Raw genomic sequence first — 24,748 nt, 5'->3', positions numbered from 1 at the left:
AGAGTAATGTTGCACATTCAGAGCAAAGCTCCTTCTCAGCTATGAAGAGCAGTTGACTGGTGAGTCCTTCTACTTATTCCATCCTGCATCTATTGTCTTTTCCCCAAGCCATTTCAGACTTTTAGCATTGCAATGAGGGAGAAGAACAGAGGTGCTTTCCCTAATCTGTCCCATGTTTCCTTGAAAGTTGTGCTGCCCTTCTATTTTGTCTCCTGTTCACAAATGCAGGGGCGAAAAGAATTCAAGTAGCAAAGAAAGTTTCCAGTCTTCTTCAGTCTGATCAAGCCTGCAAATCATAGAATCATAGAGTTGGGAGAGACCTCGTGGGCCATCCAGTCCAATCCCCTGCCAAAAAGCAGGAAAATCGCATTCAAAGCATATGCTTGCTGTTTTGCTCCCAGGGAGGCAAGCAGAGGAAGAAGTGGTAGAATGGCAAGCATAAAGCCTTTTGGGTTGTTGTAGTTTTTTTTTCGGGCTGTATGGCCATCATCTAGACGTTTCGCCTGCATCTATGGCAAGCATCACTACCTCTGAGGATGCTTGCCATAGATGCAGGCAAAATGTCAGGAGAGAATGCCTCTAGACCATGGCCATATAGCCCGAAAAAACCTACAACAATCCAGTGATCCTGGCCATGAAAGCCTTCGACAATACATAAAGCCTTTTATTTCTTTTGGAGAATAGGGAAGAGTAGTAAAGTAAGAGCAGAAATAGAAGAAACTGAAAAAAAGAATTGAGTGAAGTATGGTGGGATTTTGGTATCTGGAAAAATTTGATTCCAGCATCTTCCAGGAAGCAGTGCCGGATTGACCATTGTGCTTAAGTGTGCTTAAGCACAGGGGCCCGTTGGCTGGGGGGGTGGGGGGGGGGTCATCTTCCTGCCAAAAAAATTATGATGGATTTTGCTTATATGATGCAATTCTAAATTTTACTGCCAGTGAGTACCAAAATTTGTGGATGCCAGTCCCATTATATACAATGGCATATTAAAATGGTGCCTAGTATATGAAATGGCAAAATCAAAGTTAGCTTTTTGGGATTTTTAGGCTGCGCGGGAGGGGGGATATTTTCAAGTTGTGGGTGTTTGGATCTGTGGACGCAGAATCGGTGATACAGAGACCAATTAGAGATGCATCCTATTAGAGCAGCAGGCAGGAATAAGACCAGCCTTTCTAGGACCTGCCCTCTTTACTGGGCATAATGAAAACGTCTATCTTATTCCTGCTGATTGGAGCAAGTGAAACAACCCATTCTAATGATGCTACTCCCACCATAGGTGTAACTAGATTCAGTGCTGGAAAAACTTCAGAAAAAAAATAATCTCACCTGTACAGTAACATTGGAATTGTCCAAGTGATGTTTCCTTACTTCCATAAACGCAACTGTCAGCCCTTTTTCAATGCGCAGGGTGAAGTTACAGAGCCGACTATCAACACTTTGAGGCACAAACTGAAGTACTAGAAACAGAAAGACAAATGTTAATGTGACTAAATCTAAGTTAAGATCTGGACAAAGTACTCACACCACAAGGGCCTAGTGTCTCTCAGATACAATATTTGCCATTCCAGCTCTAAAATTACAAGGTATTTCTGCTGCCTAAATAGTCAGAAATACAAGCTCAGTGGACCTAACTGGCTGTGCCTAGTAATTAATGCAGTGCATTGCCCTCTTCTGCACAGCTAAATAAAATCCCATATTATCTGCTTTGAACTGGAATATATGGCAGTGTGGACTCCGATAACCCAGTTCAAAACAGATATTGTGGGATTTTCTGCCTTGATATTCTGGAATATAGAGCTGTGTGGAAAGTTTGTTTCCAGCTACACGTCTTTTTCGCCCCGATCTAGGGACTGCACTATGTTACAATTTGGTATTGATAAGAATCAGTAGTGAGAGTTACCACTGACAATCCTGTTTATGCTTCATCAAATAACACATTAAAATAGATAGGAACAGTAGCAACAAAGAGCCCTTCCATTTAGCCCTATATCCCAGAATATCAAGGCAGAAAATCCCACATTATCTTCTTTGAACTGGGTTATCTGAGTCCACACTCAGATAATGTGGGATTTTCTGCCTTCATATTCTGGGATATAGGACTGTGTGGAAGGGCCCAAAGAGCCTCACAATCCTTTGGCTCAGGCTGAACAATAAGAAGATAATTGAGGAACACTAGAATACATGTCTTGTGATTTTAATTCGGCTTAGCACAGAGGTGATGCGATGTTCTGATATTGTTGGACCACAACTCCCACAGCTTTATAATACATAGCCAATGAAGAGGGATGATAGGAATATCTGTCTAGCAAAATCATGGGTTGTGTTGGACAGTAATACCATACCTGTGCGCCAGAAAGTATTTGCACATTTACTTGCTGCTCTGTAGAGCTGTACATTTGTTTGGTTAGCAGTGATATTTTGTCCTTGGATTCTAGTATCTGAATCCTTGGATTCTAGTATCTGAATCCAAGGACTTGTGACAAAGCAAATATTCATTTCTACATGACTTTGATAATCACATATCTTCATTTAGTCTCAAGATTTTATTACAAAGTGCTCCCTGAACATCAAATAAATTCATGAGTTCTATATATTATGAGGAACAATAAGTAATTATTGTGTACCATAAGAAAACTGGCAATTATTTTCTTGTTAATGCCGAAGTGATTAGAGTTGTTGCCAAACCTTACACTATTCATTTCCATTGTGTACTGACATAGCAATATTATCTGCAAGCCAATATAGCTACATGAATTCACCTCCTCCACCACCACCCTTTTATAGGCACATAATATATCAACATAACTTGATAAAGATACTGCTCTGAATCTTATTGGTAATCTCAACTAAAGTATACCTACTAAATACAGTAAAATGGATTTACAAATGCATTAATTCAGCATTCAGCAACTGATTTAATGGGTTTACTGTATTTGTACCGATTGGATTTAGGTCTCATGTTGCATCCCACAACATAACTCAAATTAACGATGCTACATTGCTTTGTTTCATTTCATGGCAAAAACCACAAGGGTGAATTGGTTAAGCTTACCGGTCTGCACCTGGAACTTGTGATCAGGAACAGGGAAAGAGGGCTGCAAGGATGAAATGGCAGGTATCTGACCATGAAGAAGACTGCTGTTCACAAGAGCATTGATGACAGCAACTGCTGTGTAAACATAAGGACCTGAGGTCACCAGAAAAGAGAATTTGGGGGAAAGACCATAAACCTGATAAAAAGAAACAGAAAAGAAGGGTTTAAAGCCCAAAAAATGTATGCTGTATTACTGTATGTATTAAGAAAAAGACTATGTATTAGTTGACAAAGTATTCTGCAAACAATCTTTGTCAGTCCTCCACATTTGTGGGTGTAACTTTTGCAGATCTTGATTTGATTCATATGGTTTCTCTAAGAATCACTAGGCCACCCAGTGTGACTCTATGGTCAACATCCAGTAGACAACAACTATTGTATTGCAGTGCAGGACTAAATAGATTTCTGGAAAGGTGTTTTCTCAGGCAAAAAAAATTAAATGTGTTTTTAGTCATAGTTTTTCCATTTATGTAGGACTCCTGCACCCCAGTTCCAGCAAATGTGGAGAGCTGACTGTACTGCACACTTCAAGACCATCAACTTTGCCTTCTATATATCAGCAATATACAGGAGACTATGTTATAGCTCACTGTTCGATAAGGGAAGGACTGGCACAGATTTTTTCCCTTAGGTGGACCATCTCTCTCTCTCTCTCTCTCTTTCTCTATTTCATTCATTCGTTCATTCCTGGGAACTCACCAGCAGCTTGCAGACCACTCCTTTGAGTTGCAATGCTGCAGAGTATACCCAAAGTATTTAATCTTTATGAATATTTGAAATGGATATATGGACAAAGATACATCTATTTTAACTAGCAGACAAGATTGGTTCCTATAAATTTTTGATTACATCCTCTATAATACTCTTTCAACACCAGTTAATGTGTTCCTTTTTTCCCAGTTAATATCACTTTTGCCTTATTTCATTCAAACAGTAATAAACCTCCTCTTTTCTACTCTGTATAGACAAAGCATAATATCTAATCCAACTGAAATAACCACAACAAACCATTGTTTATCTTTATTAACATAACAGTTTCCTTTTATGATGCTTAGCAGAGCTAATAATACATAGGAAGATATATAGAAGAACAAAAAATAAATGAACTAGCTGTTAGTTGAAAAGATTCTTCCAAATAACTGCAAATTAGGAGTTGTTTTGGTTTCCTTGCACACAAAACTTCAAAGTTGGAATGATATCCCGAATATGGCATCATTTCTTTCCCATCATGCAGTCACATCCTAAAAAAACATGCTTCCAGCAATGAATCATAGAATCATAAAATTGGAAGAGACCTCGTGGGCCATCCAGTCCAACACCCTGCCAAGAAGCAGGAAAATTGCATTCAAAGCACCCCCGACAGATGGCCATCCAGCCTCTGTTGAAAAGCCTCCAAAGAGGGAGACTCCATCACACTCTGGGGCAGAGAGTTCCACTGCTGAACAGTTCTCACAATGGGAACAGAAGAGGAGGGGTCCAAATTCAAAGAGTAAAAGACCCTTTAATAACTTAAATATTTCTCAATTATTTAATATTTTAATCTTCTTTTAAATACTGTGATTGGTTTTAGCTGCATTTTGTTTAAGCTTCTGTTTTAAGCCACTTTGGATGGTATATTACAGAAAAGGCATGATATAGATACATAAAATAAAGTAATAATATACATAATACAACATGTAAAGATATTAAGGAATGGTGCTTGTTCAAATTGTGCAGTATATGGCTAGCTAACATGTAGAGTTTGACAGTAACCCAAGTTCATTTTCAGGAAGACGTTCTTCCTTAGGGAATGCATTTTTCCATGATAGCTGACAACAACTCATTAGTGCAGAGTTATTAAGCTCCGTAGCAGTTAATCTCAAAACATAGTAACCTTGGCAGCACTTCATTAAGAGGCACAGATCATCTTGAGAAAGGTAAGAACTCTCCAGATTAAAAATGTTGCAGTTACAAACAAATGCCACCATCCACCCATGATGAAGAGTGGCTTTCATTTGTAACACAGTTCAATCACATTTCAAACATGAGTAGGAATACTGGGAAGGGGATTGGACTGGATTGTGCTTGTGGTCTTTTCCACCACTATGATTTCCTATCATTTCATGTCTTCTTTGCCCAGTGAGACTCACAGAAAATTAAGCCAATTTTGGAAGGTTTCGTGCATGACAGATTACAAAAGGAGACCTATAATTGCCCAAATTTCAGCAAATTTCAGCAATGTAAATAAAGGGGGGGGGGGATGTAAATACACACAGTACAACCAGCCCTTCACATTCACATTAAGGGCATGGGGCACAAGCCATCCCCCAAGAAGAAAGTAAAAAACTGTAAATTAAAGAATTGCTGTATTTTTTTTACTTGAGAGAACATTCTCTAGGAATCCTTAGATTCTCTAGTATGGCTCTATGGTCAAGCTCCACCAGATGAAACAGCAACAGCAACAATAGTAATTTTATTTCTTACTTGCCTCTCTTTAAAGCAGGGCACAATACAATTAAAAACACACCATCAGCCTCATAATTGTACTGAAGGACCTAGAGATTCGTAGAGATGTCTATAGTAGCACTAGAAGATCTAGAGATTCCTAGATAGAACATTTTAAATCCATGCAAAATCAAATCTGCAAAAGTAAAATCTGGAAAATGGAGTATCAACTGTGAATAGTAAAACAGAAGTAAGTAACTGTGACTCTCAAGACACCTTTTTGCCTACAATTATCCCATGCCTTATTCAGCATCACTAATGGTAAAAGATTATGGTCACTAAATGTAAAGGTAAAGTCTCCCCTTTAAGTCGAGTTGAGTCCGGCTCTGGGGGGGGTGGGGGTGGAGCTCATCTCCATTTCTAAGCCGAAGAGCCAGTGTTGTCCGTAGAGATTTCCTAGGTAATGTGGCCAGCATGACTGCATGGAGCACCGTTACCTACCCGCTGAAGCAGTACCTATTGATCTACTCACAGTTGCATGTTTCTGAACTGCTAAAATTGGCAGAAGCTGGGGCTAGCAATGGGAGCTCATCCCATTCAGCGGGTTCAAACCGCTGACCTTCTGGTCAGCAAATTCAGCAGCTTAGCAGTTTAACCCACTGCACCACCTCTGCTCCTGACTACAGACCCCAAATAACGCCATAGTTGTTCACCTACTGCAATAAAGCAAGGGTGCAAACATTAGTAATGTATCTGAATTATGCCATAACTGGTACCAGTTCTTGTATAATTTATGTGCTACAGAAAATGCTAGATATCTACCTAGGCTTTCACCAGCATAAATCCATGTGATTCACTGTAGGAGGATCTTTGACATGAAAGCAGCACTGCTCTGAAGTGGTTGCTGTGAATTTAAGCATGCAGAGGAGAACTGTACAAATCTTCCCTCCTCTGTGCTAAGGCTGTGGTGGGCTCAGAGAGGCAAATAGATTTAAAGCCCTGTTCTGGGACTTCCTGAACGAGCAAACAAGGACAGGAGAAATTCACCACTGCGCTGACACTTCATAAACCATCATGTTAATACTGGCACACTAAAAAAGTTTACCGACAGCACAAAGGGATTAGGACTGAGATGCCAGTTAAATTCATCATCTATATTCATGCAATCCCTATCTCCCTCTCAAATATCCGTGGGAAGATGTCTCTAGTCTGTGCAATTATATATAATGTCCTTCTTCCATATACATCACATTGTGTATTAATAAGCACTTACCTCCAGTTCTACTTGTCTCCTAAACTCGGCTTTCAAGATTTCTTTGATCGATTTACTGACATTTTCTAATACAGATTTCCGGGCAAGTGCTAGAAATGCAAATCGATTAACAAATTTAGTTTTAATCATGCACATAATGGTTTAAATACAGCAATTCAAACAGTGCAGATTGAGATATGACTTTGAAGAAATATCTGGCAATAGGAAAGTAGTGCTTGCAGATTTGCAGAGATATGTGTAAAACCAAAAGCCAATTCTTACTACACATTCAGCAGCTGGGCAAAGATACATAAGCTCTCTCTCTATGTTTCTTTTCAAATCTAAAGTGTTGTAGATTAAAAATGGAGTATAACTTTAATATATTCAAGATAAGGGCTAATCTTTTTGCTTGATGCTTTTAAGTATTTCATAGCTCTGAATGTATAAAACATATGCAAACACATATTTTCAGTCCTGAGAAGAAATATCTGTAATGCCGTGGGTTAAACCCTTGTGCTGACAAGACTGAATACCAACAGGTCAGAGGTTCAAATCCAGGGAGAGCACGGATGAGCTCCCTCTATCAGTTCCAGCTTCTCATGCGGGGACATGAAAGAAGCCTCCCACAAGGATGGTAACATGTGCTGTCACACGCTGGGCCTGTACATAAGACTGTAGACAGGACATAAATTCTGTGTGCCCAACGGGACACCGGGGCTGCCTCAGATTAAAGGCCTTTGGATTTCCTTAAACAGAGTCTTTAGATTGCTTAAAGGTTCAACAAAGTTCTTTATTATTGAAATCAAACAGGTACTTCAAGGCTTTCTTAATAGTCTATTGGCTCTCTCAATCTTGTCCACAGGGGACAGGCACTATCTTCATAACTGCATTTTAACTAATGGGGGAATCCTTAACCTCTTATCTGGGCAGTCTGTCTTTGTCTCTGTCGGTGTGGAGCCCCTACACCCGGTACCAACTGCTTCTGGCTGCCGCAAGTGACGCTTACCAAGCAGAGCTTTGTAGACTTCCAGGGGAAAAGAAGGTGTTCAGGTTTCAGTGATGGCTGGCTGAAATGCTGTGGGAACGGATTCCCTCAGCAAAGGAGCTGTAAGGCTGTAAAATCCTCAGCAAAAGAGCTGTGCTGAGACTGCATCTCTCTGGCCAAGCTATGGGGCTGTATATCCCCGGCCAAGCTGTGGGGCTGTATCTCCCCAGCCAAGATGTAGAAGATGAAGCTTTCTACAGGAGCTCCTGGTTTTATGTCCTGTATGAAAGGCTTTTCTGTGTGGACTGACCCAAAATGGCTCCTATTCCCTCCAAAACCCAAAAAGGGGGCGGGACCAGGGAACCTAACGACAATTGACAGGTCATAGATCCAATAAATGCAAACTAAGGAAAGCCATCTAACTGCAAAGGCATAGTACATTAAAATACATGCAGTAATCAACAAATAGCAAGATAAGCTGGAGCTCCTGGTGCGGCTGTACCAGAATATAACACATCAAAACATCTAGGCGTCCCCTGGGCAACGTCCTTGCAGACGGCCAATTCTCTCACACCAGAAGCAACTTGCAGTTCCTCAAGTCACTCCTGACACGACAAAAAACCAAAGAACAAAATGTAAAGTGTGGAATAGGCTTGAACTACATCATGATAAATCAACAGGCAGTGTTGTGTTTGGACATATAACAGTAATTCCTCTCCTAGACTTAGAGGAGGGAGTCAGCATGGTGTAACGGTCTGAACATTAAATTAGGACTCAGGAGACCAATGTTCAAATCCCCACTCAGCCATGGAAACCCACTGCATGACCTTGCAAAAGTCATATTCTCTCAGCCTCAGGAGACAGCAAAGGCAAACTCCCCTCTGAACCAATTTTGCCAAGAAACCCATGGTAGGCTTGCCTTTAGGGCTAACATGAGTTGGAATTGACTTGAAGCCACACAATAAAACCAGCCTCAGTGGACACCTGGGAAATAGTGGAAGAAGAAATGGTGGGAGTTTCTCACTGGATTAATGAGGGGACTTTAGAATTCATAGGGGATGTAATTACAGATCTATAAACAGAAACGCTGTCACTGTGCAAGGAAGATGAGGTTGATCTAGGCTGAGCCACATGCATAGTTCAATGCATTCTGGAGCTGTCTACTATGCCTGGCAGATAAATGAATCCCTTGGGGCCCTCAGTCTGATTTCATGAAGAGTAATCTGCTTCTTCTCTGGCAGAAGAGGTACATTCTGGGCATCCCTAAGGATAAGCAGAGGAAGCATATCTGGACATATACTATTGCTTCTTCACTTCGAATTCAAAACAGAGGTCATTAAGTTTTTCCACTGAAGGTCATGATATATAATACTGTGAATGAATAAATATATAGATAGTTGTGGTTTGGGGAAAACTCGTATTGCTAGTCAGAACTGAGGCCACCATTACATTTTCTTTTATTTGGGTTTTCTCTAAGGATGATTTTAATAAACAAAAAAACAATTGAATTTAACAAGAAGTGTCTTACCCGCTGTCACTAGGTATTTATCAGGAACTGTGATATCACAAATGTAGGGCTGTCTAGTTGTGGTAGCTGGAATGGTTGCCACTGTAACTTGTAGAGTAGTGCCCAATGCAGAGGTTGAAGAGGATGCAGAAGAACCTGGTGTAATGCTGGTAATTTCAGAAAGGCCTGTTTTGCTACTAGAAGTAGTGACAGCAGAGGTTGTCACACTGGTAAATTCAGTTGTGTTAGTTTGTGCTGGAATGCCAGGTTCAACTGAAGTAATTACAGATGAAGGCATCACTGTAGGAACAGATGATGACCATATGCCCATTGATTCAGTTGGGGAGACTTTCATACTGCTCCTGTCGGTAGCCAATAAGGGGATATTGGGGGTGGTTTTAAAAAAATGTGTGTTAACAGCTGCCTCAGTGAAAGAGGAAACGAAACTGAGATTAGCAGTAGCACCAGTATCCTCCATAGTAGCAGTAGTAGTATAGAAAGGGGATGAAGATGTCAAGACAGTCGCTGTCTGTAGAGAGGAGAACCATGAGGTCACACGAGGTTCATCACCCAACATATTGCTGGTGAAAGTAGGCTCCAAAACAGAGGTGGACAGCACCTGCACAGGGCCACTTGTATCAATGGCTAAAGACGATGACTCATGTGGAGAGGTAGCTTCTGAGAAAGCTGAGGTAAAGTGAAATTCAGATTCTATCAGTAAAGTTGAAGTTGGTTCCAGTGACACAGAGGAGTTCATATAGAAACTTGATGGCACTGTTGCAGAACTGTGCGTGACTGGAATGGAAAATGAGCTTGCATTAAACAATAAAGACTGCCATGAAAAAGGCTGGGACGTCTCTATGCCTGTGACATCAACAGCTGGGAGTTCAGAAGAACCCCAAGTAGGAGAACTGTCAAAAAGCACAGATGATGGAAGGAATGTGGGTGAAATGTGAGGTACAAATGTTGATAAATCACTTGGCATTAGCAGGAATGATGTGGTTGTTGCAGATGACAAATGTGACAAGACATCTGGCTCAGAGGGAGAAAGTGTTAATGAAAGGCTGGATGGAATGTCTGATCTATTTACAGCAGATTCTTCTGTGGGAAAACCCTCAACTGTTTTGCCAAGGAAATGTGTGGACATTGGTGGCATAAATTCAGGTGTTTCCAGTAGGCTTAAATTCATGATGGTCATGGATGGTGTGCTCACACTTTCAATGAAGGCAGACTCAGAGGGGACCATGGCAACACTGAATGGTACATCCTCCACAATGTTAGGTGTCAATGTAGCTGTTTTGGTCACAGAATTAGGAAAACTGTTGTAAGTATGTTCCAGTGATATAATATCAGAAGGCTGGACATAGGGAGGGAAAACTGACGTAAATATTACATCTTTAAGGCTATTTCCCATATCGTGTGACTTGGAGACTTCTGTAAACCTTGAAGACAAGGGAACAACTGGTCTTGAGGGAAAGGTAGTATCAAAGACTTCTGGAGGAGAATCCTGTACATCATACAAGTCACTAACTACTGATGTAAGTGGTGTAATGTTTATTTCTGAGGCCATGAATGACAGAGTCTCAACATAATCACCTGAGCCAACATCAGTTTCTGATGGCTGCACTGAAAAAACTGGCTCTGAAGGAACTGAGGTGAAGTCACAGTAGGAACATGAAGCATATGGTCTAGTGAAAGGCACTGGGCTTGTAGGGTCACTGAAGACCTCAACTGGAGCTGTTATTTCCAAACTGCCATGCAAAACTGATGCCATACCTCTGGAGACTTGATAAGAAAACAATTCCTCACTGAAAAGATTCTCAGAAACAGTCAGAATGCTATCTGGGGGAGCAGGGAGAAAAACAAATGGAAGTTGTGTTGAAGACGTAACAGTCCCTGTGTTAGCTAATGAAACAGGAGTTTCCTTAAAAATGCTCAGAACAGATGTATTTCTTAAACCAAGAGTTCCTGTCACATGACTATTGATATTGTAATTGACCCCTGTGTATGTATCAAGGTTTCTTGTCGAAGTATCTGGTATAATTGGGGTATTCTCATTTATCTGTCTCATAAACATGGGCGAACTTTCCTCAACAGCTTCAGAAAGCAAAGATATTGAGGACAGTGCATAAAAGGGGGAGGTCTCCCTTTCTTTTCCAGTTGTGTCATCCACCACTGCAACAGAATTTAAGTAATCCTGGGACAAGTCTCTGCTTGGAGTCAGAGTTACAGCTGTCAAGTCAAAAGGCTTCAAATATGGCAAAAAGTCATGGGGCACAGAAGTAGCCCTTTGCAAAGGTGTTTGCAGTGTTTCTGTGTAGTCAAGCAGTGAGGATAGAATAGACGATGACGGCGCTAACAATAATGTTTGTGATGATGCTTTTGTTGGCTTCACTGGATAGGAACCTGAATGATAGTCCTCTGTAAAAGACTTTAATGAAGGAGTCTGTTGTGCATTTGCAAATGCACTAATAAATCTATCATCACTTAAGACTGCCTCATTGCTTGTTACTGAAATATCCAATGCTTGTATGTTTTGTCCATCCGCGATGGTAATTGTTCCTTCTTGGTCTGTTAAGGTCACCTCAGAAGAAGTAACAGATGGCAAAAAATCCTCAGGAAACACATCATTTGCCTTGGGATCTATTGTGCTTTTTGTTAAGGCTTCATGTGTCATGCTGTTCATGGTGCTTTGACTTGGAAAAAGAGAGGAGATGTTCTGCTGCTCCAAATATATGTCATCTGAAAGGAAAAGAGGAGAGAGTAAGTTAGTCATGGTGTTAAATAAAATGAGTATTAACACATTGAAATGTCATATATGATCACTCAATGATTCAATGTCTCTTAGGCTGAGTCTGCAAAATCGAACATGTATAAAGCTAAAATGGTAGAAAAACATCACTTTAATTGTCTTCAAAGTTTCTATCTTAAGGGAATCCATATACCACTGACTTGTTTTAATAAGAGTCCCCATGCATGCCTTCAGCTTAATTTCTATGTACTACAGGGGTTTCTGGAACACATTTCAAGGGCCAATCCCATTACACCCCATCAGAACTGAAAGTAAACCCATGACTGAGTGCTTCCACTCAAATTTCATCAGAAATGTTTGGGTACAGCCTACTTATTCATTTAACAAAATTTCACTGCTTTGTTAATTTGAACAACAAAGCTTTCTTCCATCTGAGCATAAAGACATCAACTGGACTGAATGGAGTACTAGCTACAGAAAGAATATATAGAATAATATGATGCTCTGGAATTTCCTTCTTCAACCATGAAGGTGCCAGGGGTGGACAATCATATCCCATTCTTTCACCTCTATAGAAGTTTCCTGGATCACATGTAGCCTAAGCAAGTGGAGTACAGTGTTCCCTCACTAATCGCAGTGTTACGTTCCAGGACCACCCGCAATAAGTGAAAATCCATGAAGTAGGGACGCTTTATTTATTGTAATATTATTTTAATATTTATACATTATTTTAGTAGTTATACACTTTTTAAAGTCTTTAAAAACTTAAGATAAACCCTGTTTCTGTTTTACCGAATACTCCTCTTCCTCCACCTCCTCCTCCCACCTCCCATAGCTCCCCCCACCCACCTCCCTGTCAGTGCGGTGGCTGCGAAGGACGGAAAGAAAGGAAGCAAGCCCTCTTTGCCTTTCCCTTCGCCAGGTGAAGAGAGAGAGAGAGTGAAGGAAAGGCCCTTCAAGGCTGAAGGGAGAGAGGGAGGACTGAGGAGAGAAAGCGTTTCGGAGAGCGGCGGTGGAAAAAACCTGTGAAAATACCACAATATATATTTAAATTAATATTTATTGAAAAACACAAAACAGTGAGTCCGCTAAAAGCGAACCGCGAAGTTGCGAGGGACCACTGTACACACGGTTATTTTCTGGTTTCATTATGGATTTGTAGCTTCGCCTCCTTTATCTGTACAGACTGCCTTTCATATTGATATAATCTGAATTCATGACTGATAACTATCTTGTTATGTGATGGACAGCATAAACCCATGGACCGAGTATTCAGTTGTCTACACTACAATACTCCCATTCTTTAACATATACACACAATGAAAGGAAAAGATGACCTAAAAGAGAGATTTCTGGACTGTGTTCTAAGGGCCACCTATGTTTTTCAGATACTTAGAAGGAGTTTATTGATGTATTTATTCCCAATATGAGAAGGTAAAACAAACAATAGTTAGAACAATATATAATACAACAGTAAATGAGTTCTCTAAAACAGCTAGAAAGAATATTATGATAAATGATTCTTCTGCCATCACTAATTAAAGGATGTCCATGGGTAAAAGGAGAGCAGAAAGTTGACCAATAAAGCTTCCAATTGGAAGAAATTTCATAATCTGGGCGCAGTTACTGAGAAGGCTTTATCCCATGTCTTCCCCAGACCAGCCTGGGAAGGTGGAGGATACACGCTTTTTCAGATAGTCTGGATCTAAACAGTGCTAGATTTAGGACAAATGAGGCCTCATGTTAGTTAAGTTATGAGGCCCCTTCTTTGGGCCCTGAAGGAGGTAGGACCAGTAGGTCTATACTGCCTGCTTTGTGGCACACTCCCATAGACTATCAACTCTATCATTATGTCTGGAATTGCTTCAAAACAGAATGCCTTCCCATTTAGAATTGCACCACATAAACAAAATCTATCGTAAAGATTTTTGGGGGCAGGAAGATGCCCCCCACCCTGGCCAATGAAGTCCTGTGCTTAAGCACATGTAAGCACAATGGTAAATCCAGCACTGGATCTAAGACATACAGGGATACAAAGGTCATAACCAACACTTTTAATTATGCTTGGAAATTAGATAATGAGAAGACTTGGAAGACCACCTTCCCTGAAAGCCAGCTCCAGCCCTGCTAGTCTTCAACTTTAAAAACAACTACATGGATGGGCAAGAAGATCAGGATCATCCGCTTTCTGTTTTAAACTATCATGATTTCTTTCCTAGAATCCTAAGAAAGAAATCAGGTGCATCTGGCAGGGACGATAGACAAGGCCTTCTCAGTGGTGGCTCCTCAGGTATGGAACTTCTTCCCTAGGGATATTAGATCGGCCCCCTCCCTCCTGACTTTACGGAAAAAAGTAAAAACTTGACTTTTTGAGCAAGCCTTTGGAAACACAGTGCAATAGACAAACACGGAACTATGTAAGACTGAAATACGGAACGGCTCAGACAATCTTATTGGACAATGAGATTACCAATGAAGGCATTGGTTTTTATATGTTTTTAATAGTTTTATATGGATTTTATAATGTTTGTTTTAAATGTTTTAATTGCATACTGTAGATTGTTATAGCATCAAATTGCTGCCGGGTTGTAAGCCACCTTGAGCCACCTTCGGGCTTGAGAAAGGCAAGATAGAAATATCCACACTCTCTTCTGGACTACAGCTCCCAGCATCCCCTAGGCCAGGCCCTTTAGGAGAGCAGGATGATCCAAATGCACTGCTTCCAAGCTGCAAGTTTCAGAGTTAGTTTATAACACTTTTCACACTGTTTAAGAAACTGAGAATTAGAAATCCTTGATAACTTACTTCAAATTTTCTAGAGGTCTGCCAATAAATCCATATGTATTTTCATTGAGTAGCATGGTTTAAAGCCATGCTACTCAACGTGGTCATCTATGGACCAGTGTCAACCCACGAGCTTGAAGGGTTTCCAGGGAAGAAGGAAACAATTGTAGCCAATGATCATGAATACAATACGAGTCCCTAGCACAATGGGTGGGGGAAAAAACTGCCAGCTTCCCATACCAGGTAGCTTAAGAAGCACAGGAGTTTACTTAGAATGACAAGACAGAAAGACAAAACAATTGAAAGTCTCTCGCTGTGTGAATACGTGCACTCACACATGTGCTAGAACACTCTAAAAATCAATGTAATGTACAAGGTATTCTTCAATAAAAAGGTCAGTATGGAAAGGAATGCCTGGAGGTAGAATATCTGAGCAAACAACTGAACCAAAGGCACAAACAGAATTGGTAAAACTGTTCTATTTAATACGATATCTACTTAATCCTTCTTCAGTCAAGATGCCTGCTGGGAATGAACTGATCAAGTCATCCCATTCATGAAAACAGCTGAACACTAGAGTTGTCCTTAATAAAAATATGTTTCTCATATCTTGTAGCTGTTTCCCAAACATGTCTAGAAAAGAAAATATTTTGCATGGCTTTTTGCACTCTACATCTCCACAACAAATGCACCATTGCTCACATATGAATACTAGTCAACAACCATTCATTAAAACATAAAGGAGAACATGCATGGAAAAAGACTTTATACAGTATTAATGTAAAACATGCCTTGGTAGACAGGAAATGTACAGAAAAAGGCAAATCTTTGAACTAGGAAAACAAAAGGAAAGTATGCATAGAAGCATGACAACTGCAATAACATTCCAATGTTGTTTCAAGTATTTCTCTGGTTTTGGACTCCCAAAATGACAAATTAATGAGTCCTAGAACAAATCAAGCCTGAACTCTCATCAGAAATCAAAGTAACAAAACCGCTTTGGACACATGAGAGGATATGACACTTATATATAAATAAAAATGTAATGTTCATTTGTGGGATTAACATAACTCAAAAATAACTGGATGAATTAACACAAAATTTGGACACAATACACCTATCAGGCCAATGAGTGACCATCACTCATAAAAATACTGAAAGACATGGTGGAAGGAAGTAAAAAGGCCAAAAAAGCAAAAAGACGTGCAAAAATGCCTCCCCCTGGCAAACAAAACACACAACAGCATATCCACACTCTCTTCCGGACTACAGCTCCCAGCATCCCCTAAACCAGTCCCTTTAGGAGAAGAGGATGATCCAAATGCACTGCTTTCTCTGAGAACATCCCAATCCCTGCATATTTCTAGTTTCCTATTCCTAGACAGCAACTCCCAGCAATCCTCCAGATAGATAGATTAGATAGAGACAGATAGGTAGATAGATTGATCAGGAGGACTGCTGGGAGTTGCAGTCCAAGAATAGGTAGAGAAGGGAGAAAGGGGAGAAAGAGGAAGGGAAAGAAAAGGGGAGGAGGAAGGGAAGAGGAAGAAAAGGAAAGAAGGCAGGAAGGAGAGAAGGAAAGAAAAAAAGGGAAAGAAGGAGAGAAAAAAGGCCAGAAAGAGGGAGGGATGGTTGGCTACAGCAACGCATGGCGGGTACAGCTAGTTAGAAAATAAAATTTTAGTCGACCAAGTGGTAGTAAGAAACCAGGAAGGCTATACTGGAGGAGCATGGACTCAGCCAAGGAAGCTATGAACCTTAATGTATGAGATCTTAGAAAGGCTGATGATGACAGGATGTCTTAGTGGCCTCTCATCCATAGGTTCACCATAAATCAATACTGATTTGATGGCAATTAACAATCAAATTCCATACAACAAGCCATAATTACAACTACAAATAGGGTTACAAATATTAATTTCCAAAATAATAAGAATTCATTAATCTACACCAGGGGTCCTCAAACTTTTTAAACAGAGGGCCAGGTCACAGTCCCTCAAACTGTGGGAGGGCCGGATTATAATTTGAAAAAAACATGAATGAATTCCTATGCACACTCCACATATCTTATTTGTAGTGCAAAAACACTTAAAAACAATACAATAATTAAAATGAAGAATAATTTTAACAAATATAAACTTATTAGTATTTCAATGGGAAGTGAATGGGCCTGCTTTTGGTTGATAAGATGGGGTTGTTGTTGTTGTGTGCTTTCAATTCGGTTCAGACTTAGGGTCGGATAAATGAGCTTGGAGGGCTGTATCTGGCCCCGGGCCTTAGTTTGAGGAACCCTGATCTACACAACCTGTATTTCCCTTAATGCATTAAACCATTAATCCAAGACGTAATCCAGAACTTTTGAAACATATCATGTTGGTGACAAACTTTTCAGACATGCATCATTTGGCAACACAGTAATTCAGTGTTACTACATTTTCAAGATTTTTGTCATTTCTCATTATGTTCACGCGACACACCTACCCAGTGCAGCTGGCACATTAATGTGTTGCAACACACCATTTGGAGAGCTCCAACATAATCAGTTTTCTGCTTTTACTAAGGACTTACACCACATGCCAAAATCAGATATTGGAATTCCGTGGAAATATGTGTAGCATCATTCCTATTGCATCTGACCAGCAATTTACAATTTTGCCTGCACTAGAGAATAGCAACCATTCATTCTAGTGAGAAAGTTAATACAAGGAATACAGTACGAAATGTAAATGTTACAGCACAGGAGAACTTTCTTCTGATCTACATAATGGCGTATAATTAAAGTAGAATCGTCTCCCTATATCCTAGTAACCTAGTTATCCACAGGGAACTTTCCTGCTGGCCCAGTTTGTTAATACTGTAGTCAAAGGAAAGCATAACCATCCTTGTCTGATCTTCAGTATGTTTAATTCCAATGAAAATTTTGCTAACTATTATCATAGAATTGTGGGAGACTGCAAAGGCTATCCAGTTCAACTCCCTGTCAATCAGGAACATACAATCAAAGCAATCCTGACAGATGGCCATCCAGTCTCTGTTTAAGGCTCTCCACAGAAGGAAACTCCACCAGGAAGGGTAAAAAGGGAAGGAGAAGAATGACAAAGATGTAGATATCATGGATTAACAAATATGGAATGCACTAAGGTACTGTGTTAGATGATGAAAACGGAGTCCTTGAATATTGAAAGTACTGAATGATTCCTTCTATTGTTCTTTCATCATGACATTTCTTCATCATGACATTTCTTTGTGGGAGAACACTGCTTTGCATGCTACACTGACGAGAAAATTGTAACTATGAAGCAGTAAGGAATAGTGATGCCAGCCTCCTTAATGCTTTGTTGACAAGCTCTCAGCAAATAGAGCCCATCCATTTTCAGACTTTAGAGCCACAAAGACAGGAAACGTTAATAAAGAGCATTTATGTATTTATTTACTTCATTTGTAGACCACTTTTTTGCCCCCAGAGGACTTAAAGCAGTTTCCAATACAATTATAGCAAAATTTAATGCCTCACATACAGAAACCTAACGTAACGATAATAAAATACAATTATCAATTAAATAATAAAACCCATAATTTAATATTAAAACATGGAATTAAAAACATATCAATATAAACATTAAAATCACACAATCCAACAATCATAGTCCAGGCCATTCCAAATATAGTATTAATTGCACATAATCCCTTACTGCCCAAAGGCTTGGTCCCATAGCCAAGTTTTTACTTTTCTTCTGAAGGCCAGGAGGGAGGGTGCTGATCTAATTTCATTAGAGAGGGAGTTCCATAGCCAAGGAGCAACCATTGAGAAGGCACCGTCTCTCGTCCCCACCAGTCGAACCTGTGTGGAAGGTGGGACCGAGAGCTGGGCCTCTCGGTTCCACCAACTTTAGAGTATGCTAAAGTTTCTGATAGCCAAATTATAAACAACTGGGTAGCTCAACACATGTTAAAAGGCCAATGGAACTCCCCACTTGAACTAGGAATACCTGTGGATGCAACCCTGGAAAGCTGCTTTTCCCCGCTGCAATCAACTCCAAATCATTTTAATTTTAAGGGGAAAAAACCCCACTGCTTGTGTACGTACAATTATTTCTCATCTTTATCAATCTGTGAGTCAAACTGCTCTTTAAAAGGGGCATTACATTATTCCGACATTATTTGCATTACATGCATGGATTTTCAAAATAAATAGCTGGCACAGAAACATGGGGATGTCATACTACATGCGTGGTATGGGATATAAGCCTTTGTGCACAGTCCCAAGCTGAAACAGGATTTACAATGGGAGGAACTGACACCAAGGGAAATTGTCTTCCCATTATGAATTGCTTTCTTCCCATTACAAATCCCACATCCTTCCACCATGACTCCCAACCTGGTTCTCTTCTCCTACTCCTTCTCTGCATGTGCCAACGATTTCTTCCTTCCTTTTAGCAAAAATCAACCATCCTTATGGTACTACAGGCATAAATAACGTCATGTCTATTTTGTCATTTAAATCTTGGGGGGGGGGGGGGGGGAGAGGTCGATTGGGAGGAGCAGCTAAGAGAGAATGCTGATTAGAAAGAAAAGCAAAAGCTAAGGGCACATCTCATCTCCAGCACCCACTTTGTAGTGGCATAAAAAATGTATCGCGTTTGCATATTTTTTTAAAAATGCAAATAGCTTATTTTAAAAGGTCACGACATTTGCCATCTAATTTTAGCCAGCCTGTCAGATCTTTTCATTCCCTTTTGATAGCATGCTCAAATGTGACATGCAAAAGGAAACACGGTTTTCTTTTTCTTACATTTTTTTTTACAGAAAATGAAAATATGCCTGGAGTGCACTCTTGTGATTTAACCAGTATTTGGCCTAATATATTAAAGCAGGCTTCAGCGGTACTGTCAGAGTCTTCCATGGAAAGCAACCTCATCCACATTCATTTGTCGGCTGATGTTTCAGCACCCTGGGCCACTCACACACTTGCATAAATAACCTGAACTTTTGACTCTTAGCAGAGTTCGCATTCCCTCATTCAGGAAATTAATAGGATTTTAGTTTTTACCTTTTTTTCCAGGAGATGGACATGTTGCTCTTTTATTTTCTTTTAACTAAACATCCCAGAATACTCCTGTCAGCATCACAACTAGGTATACTTGGTTGGGGATTCTGGGAATTGCAGTACAAAAGAACCCTAAAAGAACCTCTGTTTTCTTTCATATAGAAAGTTTATTATTATCTATTTATCTGATATATTTATATCCCCTCCTTCTCATCCTTGGAGGGGGACTCGGGGTGACCTCACAACCGGTAACCATTAGGTGCCCAAACAAAGACAAGTATAATAACAGTTTACATTTAAACAAATAGTTAAAATATAGAAACATCAAATTAAAAGTATGCAAGTTCAGGTCTCTCCATTGTAAGTCAAGTAAATCATTTTCATTATTATTGCTGTGTCTGCTGCTCAAATGCTTGGTCCCACACCATGTTTTAAGTTTTTTTCCTAAAGGATAGGAGGGAAGGGGCTGATCTGATTTCATTAGGGAGGGTGGTCCACAGCTGGGGGGCCACCACCGAAAAGGTCCTGTCTCTCTTCCCCATCAGCCCCTTGCGAGGATGGTGGGATCGAGAGCAGGACCTCCCCTGATGATCTTAATTACTGAGGTGGGTTGTAGAGGGAGATACGTTCCATTTTTTGAATTGTGCATGGTACCAGATTGCCAGCCAGTGGAGCTGACATAACAGGAAGGTGGTATGCTCCCTATACACAGCTCCAGTGAGCAATCCGGCTGCCGCCCATTGGACTAGTTGAAACTTCCAAACCATCCTCAAAGGCAATCCCATGTAAAGTGTGTTGCAGTAATCTAATCAGAATCTAACAGAAGTGTGGAGCACCGTGGCCAAGTCAGACTTCCCAAGGTATGGGCGTAGCTGGTGCACACGTTTTAATTGTGCAAAAGCCCACCTAGCAACTGCCGAGACCTGGGCTTCCAGGCTCAGCAAAGAAAATAAAAGTTTCAAAATCGATTTCCAGATTCTTGTCCACACGCCTTTAAAACGTTTAAAGACTTTTCATAACCATTTTTCCATGGACATTGATTTTTTCTAATAGGGTTAGACTGTAAAACAGGTGATGTCAGCACTGAGGAATTAATATTTGGGGGAAAGTAGGGCAATCCATCATGTTAAAACCTGGGCTTGTGTGAAAAGATGGGTGAAGACTGCTAGAAACAGATTAGGCAATCTAAATTTTGTGGCAAAGATGCTAATGAAGCTTCAGCTGAGACACTTTGTAGCTGGAAGTATTAAAAGGCTGCACTCTTCTCCTTGTTAGCCTTGGGGAACATGTTCTTGTTATGACAGATGGCTATTAGGCACATGAAATATAATAGCTTCTTATTCAGCAAGTGATGAGAAAGAGGGTGGGCAGGGTATCATGTGAATGCTTTCAACTATATCCACTCTTTGATGCTTTCAGAATGGTTCCCTTTTACCGGTTGCAGCCTATCCTTTACACTGCATTGCTTCTGCCATCTCCAGTATGACCTTGGGGTTTAGGGTTTCCTGCAGCATCATTTCAATTATTTACCTAGGCATGTAATAGAGCTTTTGTTATATTGGAAAAAATATTCTCCTTCAGGAAATACAGAGAAACACCTCTTTCCCTTGACTTTGACTCATTATACTCTAGCCTAAGTAGTTCTGGGTGGAAATAAAATGCACATTCTTTCTGTTCCCTTATGCCAAATTGTTAAAGAAAGAAAATGCTACCTGAGTTTGAGAATGCGGGGATTTAAGAGAGAAAGGTTTGATACCACTTGTTGAGAATCAACAATGGTAGTTGTTGATTCTCAACAACAGATTAAATTTCTACATCTAGGAAAGAAAAATCAAAAGCACAAATATAGGTAAAGGCTTTCCCCTGACATTAAGTCCAGTCGTGTCCAACTCTGGGGGTTTGTGCTCATCTCCATTTCTAAGCTGAAGAGTCAGTGTTGTCCGTAGACACCTCCAAGGTCATGTGGCTGGCATGACTGCATGGAGCGCCATTACCTTTCTGCCAGAGTGGTACCTATTGATCTACTCATGTTTGCATGTTTTCGAACTGCTAGGTTGGCAGAAGCTGCGGCTAACAGTGGAAGCTCACGCTGCTCCCCAGATTTGAACCGTTGACCTTTCAGTCACCAAGTTCAGCAGCTCAGTACTCTAACCCACTGTGCCACTGGGGGCCCTAGCACAAATATAGGATGTGTGAAACCTAGCTTGAAAGCAATACACATGAAACGGATCTACAAGTTAGACATGAGTCAACAGTGTTATATGGCGGAAAAGGCTATTGCAATTCTATGTTGCTTCAACAGAAGCAGTGTCTATCCAGATCAAGATGATTGATTGATCGCTTTCCTCCCAGTATGGGGTGCAAGACAGCTTAAAACCATCTAAAATGTTTAAAGTAGTAGAACCTGTACCCTTGGATAGACTGCATATCATACTGTGCTATTAAATGGTAAAATACCTTGAATCCTATGTTGGGAGGAAGGCAGCAGAGCAAATGCATACATACCTACTTTCCTTGACCTGGGCACCATGCTCCCTTTGAAGCAACCCAGAAAGGTGAAGTCTGTACCCCACTTAGAATATATGTCTACCTTTGGGCCCACAGTGAAGAAGAATATTGACAACCTGGAATGTGCCCAGAGAAGCATGATCAAGATGATCAAACATTTGGAAAGCAGACCTTGTGAGGGATAACAAACTGGGAACATTTAGCTTGGAGGAAGAAAGACTGAAAGGTTACATGACAGCTATCTTTAAATATCCAAAGTGCTGTCATGTAGAAGATGGAGCAATTTTGTTTACTGCTGTTACAGGGGCTAGAACAAGAACTAATTACAAGAAAAGAGATTCCACCTAAATATTGGGAATAATATCTCTAGCTATTAGACTATGGAATAGACCGTTTTGGTGGGTATCTCTTAACAGAGGTTGGCTGTACATATTTCAAGAGTCATTTAGTTATTCATTCCTGCATGGAAGAAGGTTGGACTAGATGGGCTTCAGAGTTCCTCCCAACTGTTTAAGATTTTATTATTTTATTTCACTTTAAACTCTGATAGGCAATAGTTTTTCAGAATCTGCCCTTTCCTTTAATCTCAACCTGAAATGTTCTTTATGCATAGAGCATTTTTGTTGAACACCAATGAACAGAAAGTAAACTTGGGCAAGTCACAGTCTCCCAGCCCTTGTTTTTCCATGACTGCGTGGAAATTCGAACCTCAGCCTCATAGAGTCCTGATGACACTTAAACTACTTTCCACACTGGCTTTCTAGTATGCAAGATACCCCTTAGCAGCTTTCCTCAGCCATCTCATTTCATGCATGCTTAGTTGCCATAAATAGGTTCCTTTAAAGCCATTTAAGGGCTGGGACCTCATATCTATTTAGCATTAATGCTTCTGATCTATATAGAGACTGAACCTCCCATAGCAGTTTGATAAACACATTAATTAAAAAAAGATGATGATGAATGGTGGGAAGAGTAGATAATTTTGCATCCTTGCCATGATATGTCCCAGACTATTTTTTTAGACTTTACACATTCAAGTTATGTGTCTACCCTTAATAAACATTCTACACTAAAAGGTTTCCATCAATAGAGAAAAAAAATCTGTCTTAGCATCTTAGCTCACCCATTAATTGCCAAAGAAGAATATGGCATGGAGAGAGGATTTAGAAGAGCTGTTTTAAGTTCCTGACAATGCTTTTTATTCCAACTCCATTGCAAGTTTGACTGTCAGTGATCTACAAAAAAGTAAAATTAAACAAATTTCCACAAAGGAGAAAGCGGGAAGGATACAAACAACCTGTTTAAAAGCCCTCATTATAGAGAAAATTATACGTCACTCACAGTAATAGATTTATTCATTTTCTCCAACTGAAGCATGAATGAGAATCAACAAGGCCCATAGATGTTGTTGGACTGTAGGCTCTATCAGTCTTATTCAGCAAAGCTAATAGTAAGGAACACTGAGTTCTGATATCCACCAATATGTGGAGGGTCACAGGAATCCTACTGCTGTATTAAAGCAGGACCTAAGACTGACTGGCACATGCATAGGGAGGTCAGGGTTAAACATCTCCAGTCATTTGTGAAAGCTTACTATGTGACCTTGCCCAAACACCTGACAAAACCAGGCTACGATCAATACACAAGACAGCTAGAAGCCAAGAAGGGTGAGAAAGTCAGAACCAAAGAGCAAGTGAGAACTAGGCAAGATAGAGGAGCAAATCAAAAATCAAGAAAAAACATAAACCTGTGCTTCTGGGCTCCACTTTAAACAGCTACGTGAAATAGGAAGAGTATTTCTCTACATAGTGACAGAAAATGCTTATTATTGTTGTTGTGTGCTTTTAAGTTATTTCAGACATAGGGCAACCCTCAGTCTAAAGTTAGGGAGTGGGCCGGGTCAAGGGCCTTGGAGGGCCACATCTGGCTTGCAGGCCTTAGTTTGGGGACCCTGGTTTATATGCTTTAGAGTTTAAGTTGTATATTGTGTTGTTTTTAGTATTGTTTGACACTTTTGTGTCGTATTTAAGAGAGAAAACAAGGAGTGGAGAGAGGATTTAGAAGAGCTATTGTACGTTCCTGAAGGAGAAGAAGAGGAGGAAGAAGAGGAAGTTGTTTCCAACTTGGACACCTCAACAGAGTGACAACCATTAATGCCCTCTCATCTTTCCTTAGAAGAAAAACAACGAGGATTTTGCAGATTGCTGCTGAATATACTCCCCTAAACGCATTCTGCCAACAATGCATGACTATCTAGGGATGATAGTCATGCCAATACTATCAGCCCTAGAGACAAATGCAAGCCAAGGAATCCCTTTTTATTAGTTCATATCCCAAAGAAGAAGAGTCTAGAGGAAGACACCTCAGTTTGCTCCAGCTGATCGCATCCCTTGCA

The 24,748-nt window shown here is 40.3% G+C and overlaps 1 protein-coding gene across 6 annotated transcripts in view; it reads right to left on the bottom strand.

The window, feature by feature from the left end:
• Positions 1-24,748, bottom strand: part of KIAA1549 (KIAA1549 ortholog) — a 159,510-nt gene that overhangs the window by 68,331 nt on the left and 66,431 nt on the right. For all 6 annotated transcript variants that reach the window (XM_060776857.2, XM_067469239.1, XM_060776858.2 and 3 more), the window contains exons 2-5: positions 9,284-12,004; positions 6,792-6,880; positions 3,053-3,230; positions 1,327-1,457 (exon numbers count right to left, since the gene is read on the bottom strand). In XM_060776857.2, the coding sequence (XP_060632840.2) occupies positions 1,327-1,457; positions 3,053-3,230; positions 6,792-6,880; positions 9,284-12,004 (3,119 nt within the window). The remainder of the gene's footprint in view (positions 1-1,326; positions 1,458-3,052; positions 3,231-6,791; positions 6,881-9,283; positions 12,005-24,748) is intronic.

Source organism: Anolis sagrei, chromosome 5 (assembly GCF_037176765.1).
Source record: "Anolis sagrei isolate rAnoSag1 chromosome 5, rAnoSag1.mat, whole genome shotgun sequence".
Lineage (NCBI taxonomy): Eukaryota > Metazoa > Chordata > Lepidosauria > Squamata > Dactyloidae > Anolis > Anolis sagrei.
The sequence above is the reverse complement of the archived record's forward strand: the minus strand, read 5'-3'. Positions and strand labels throughout refer to the sequence as shown.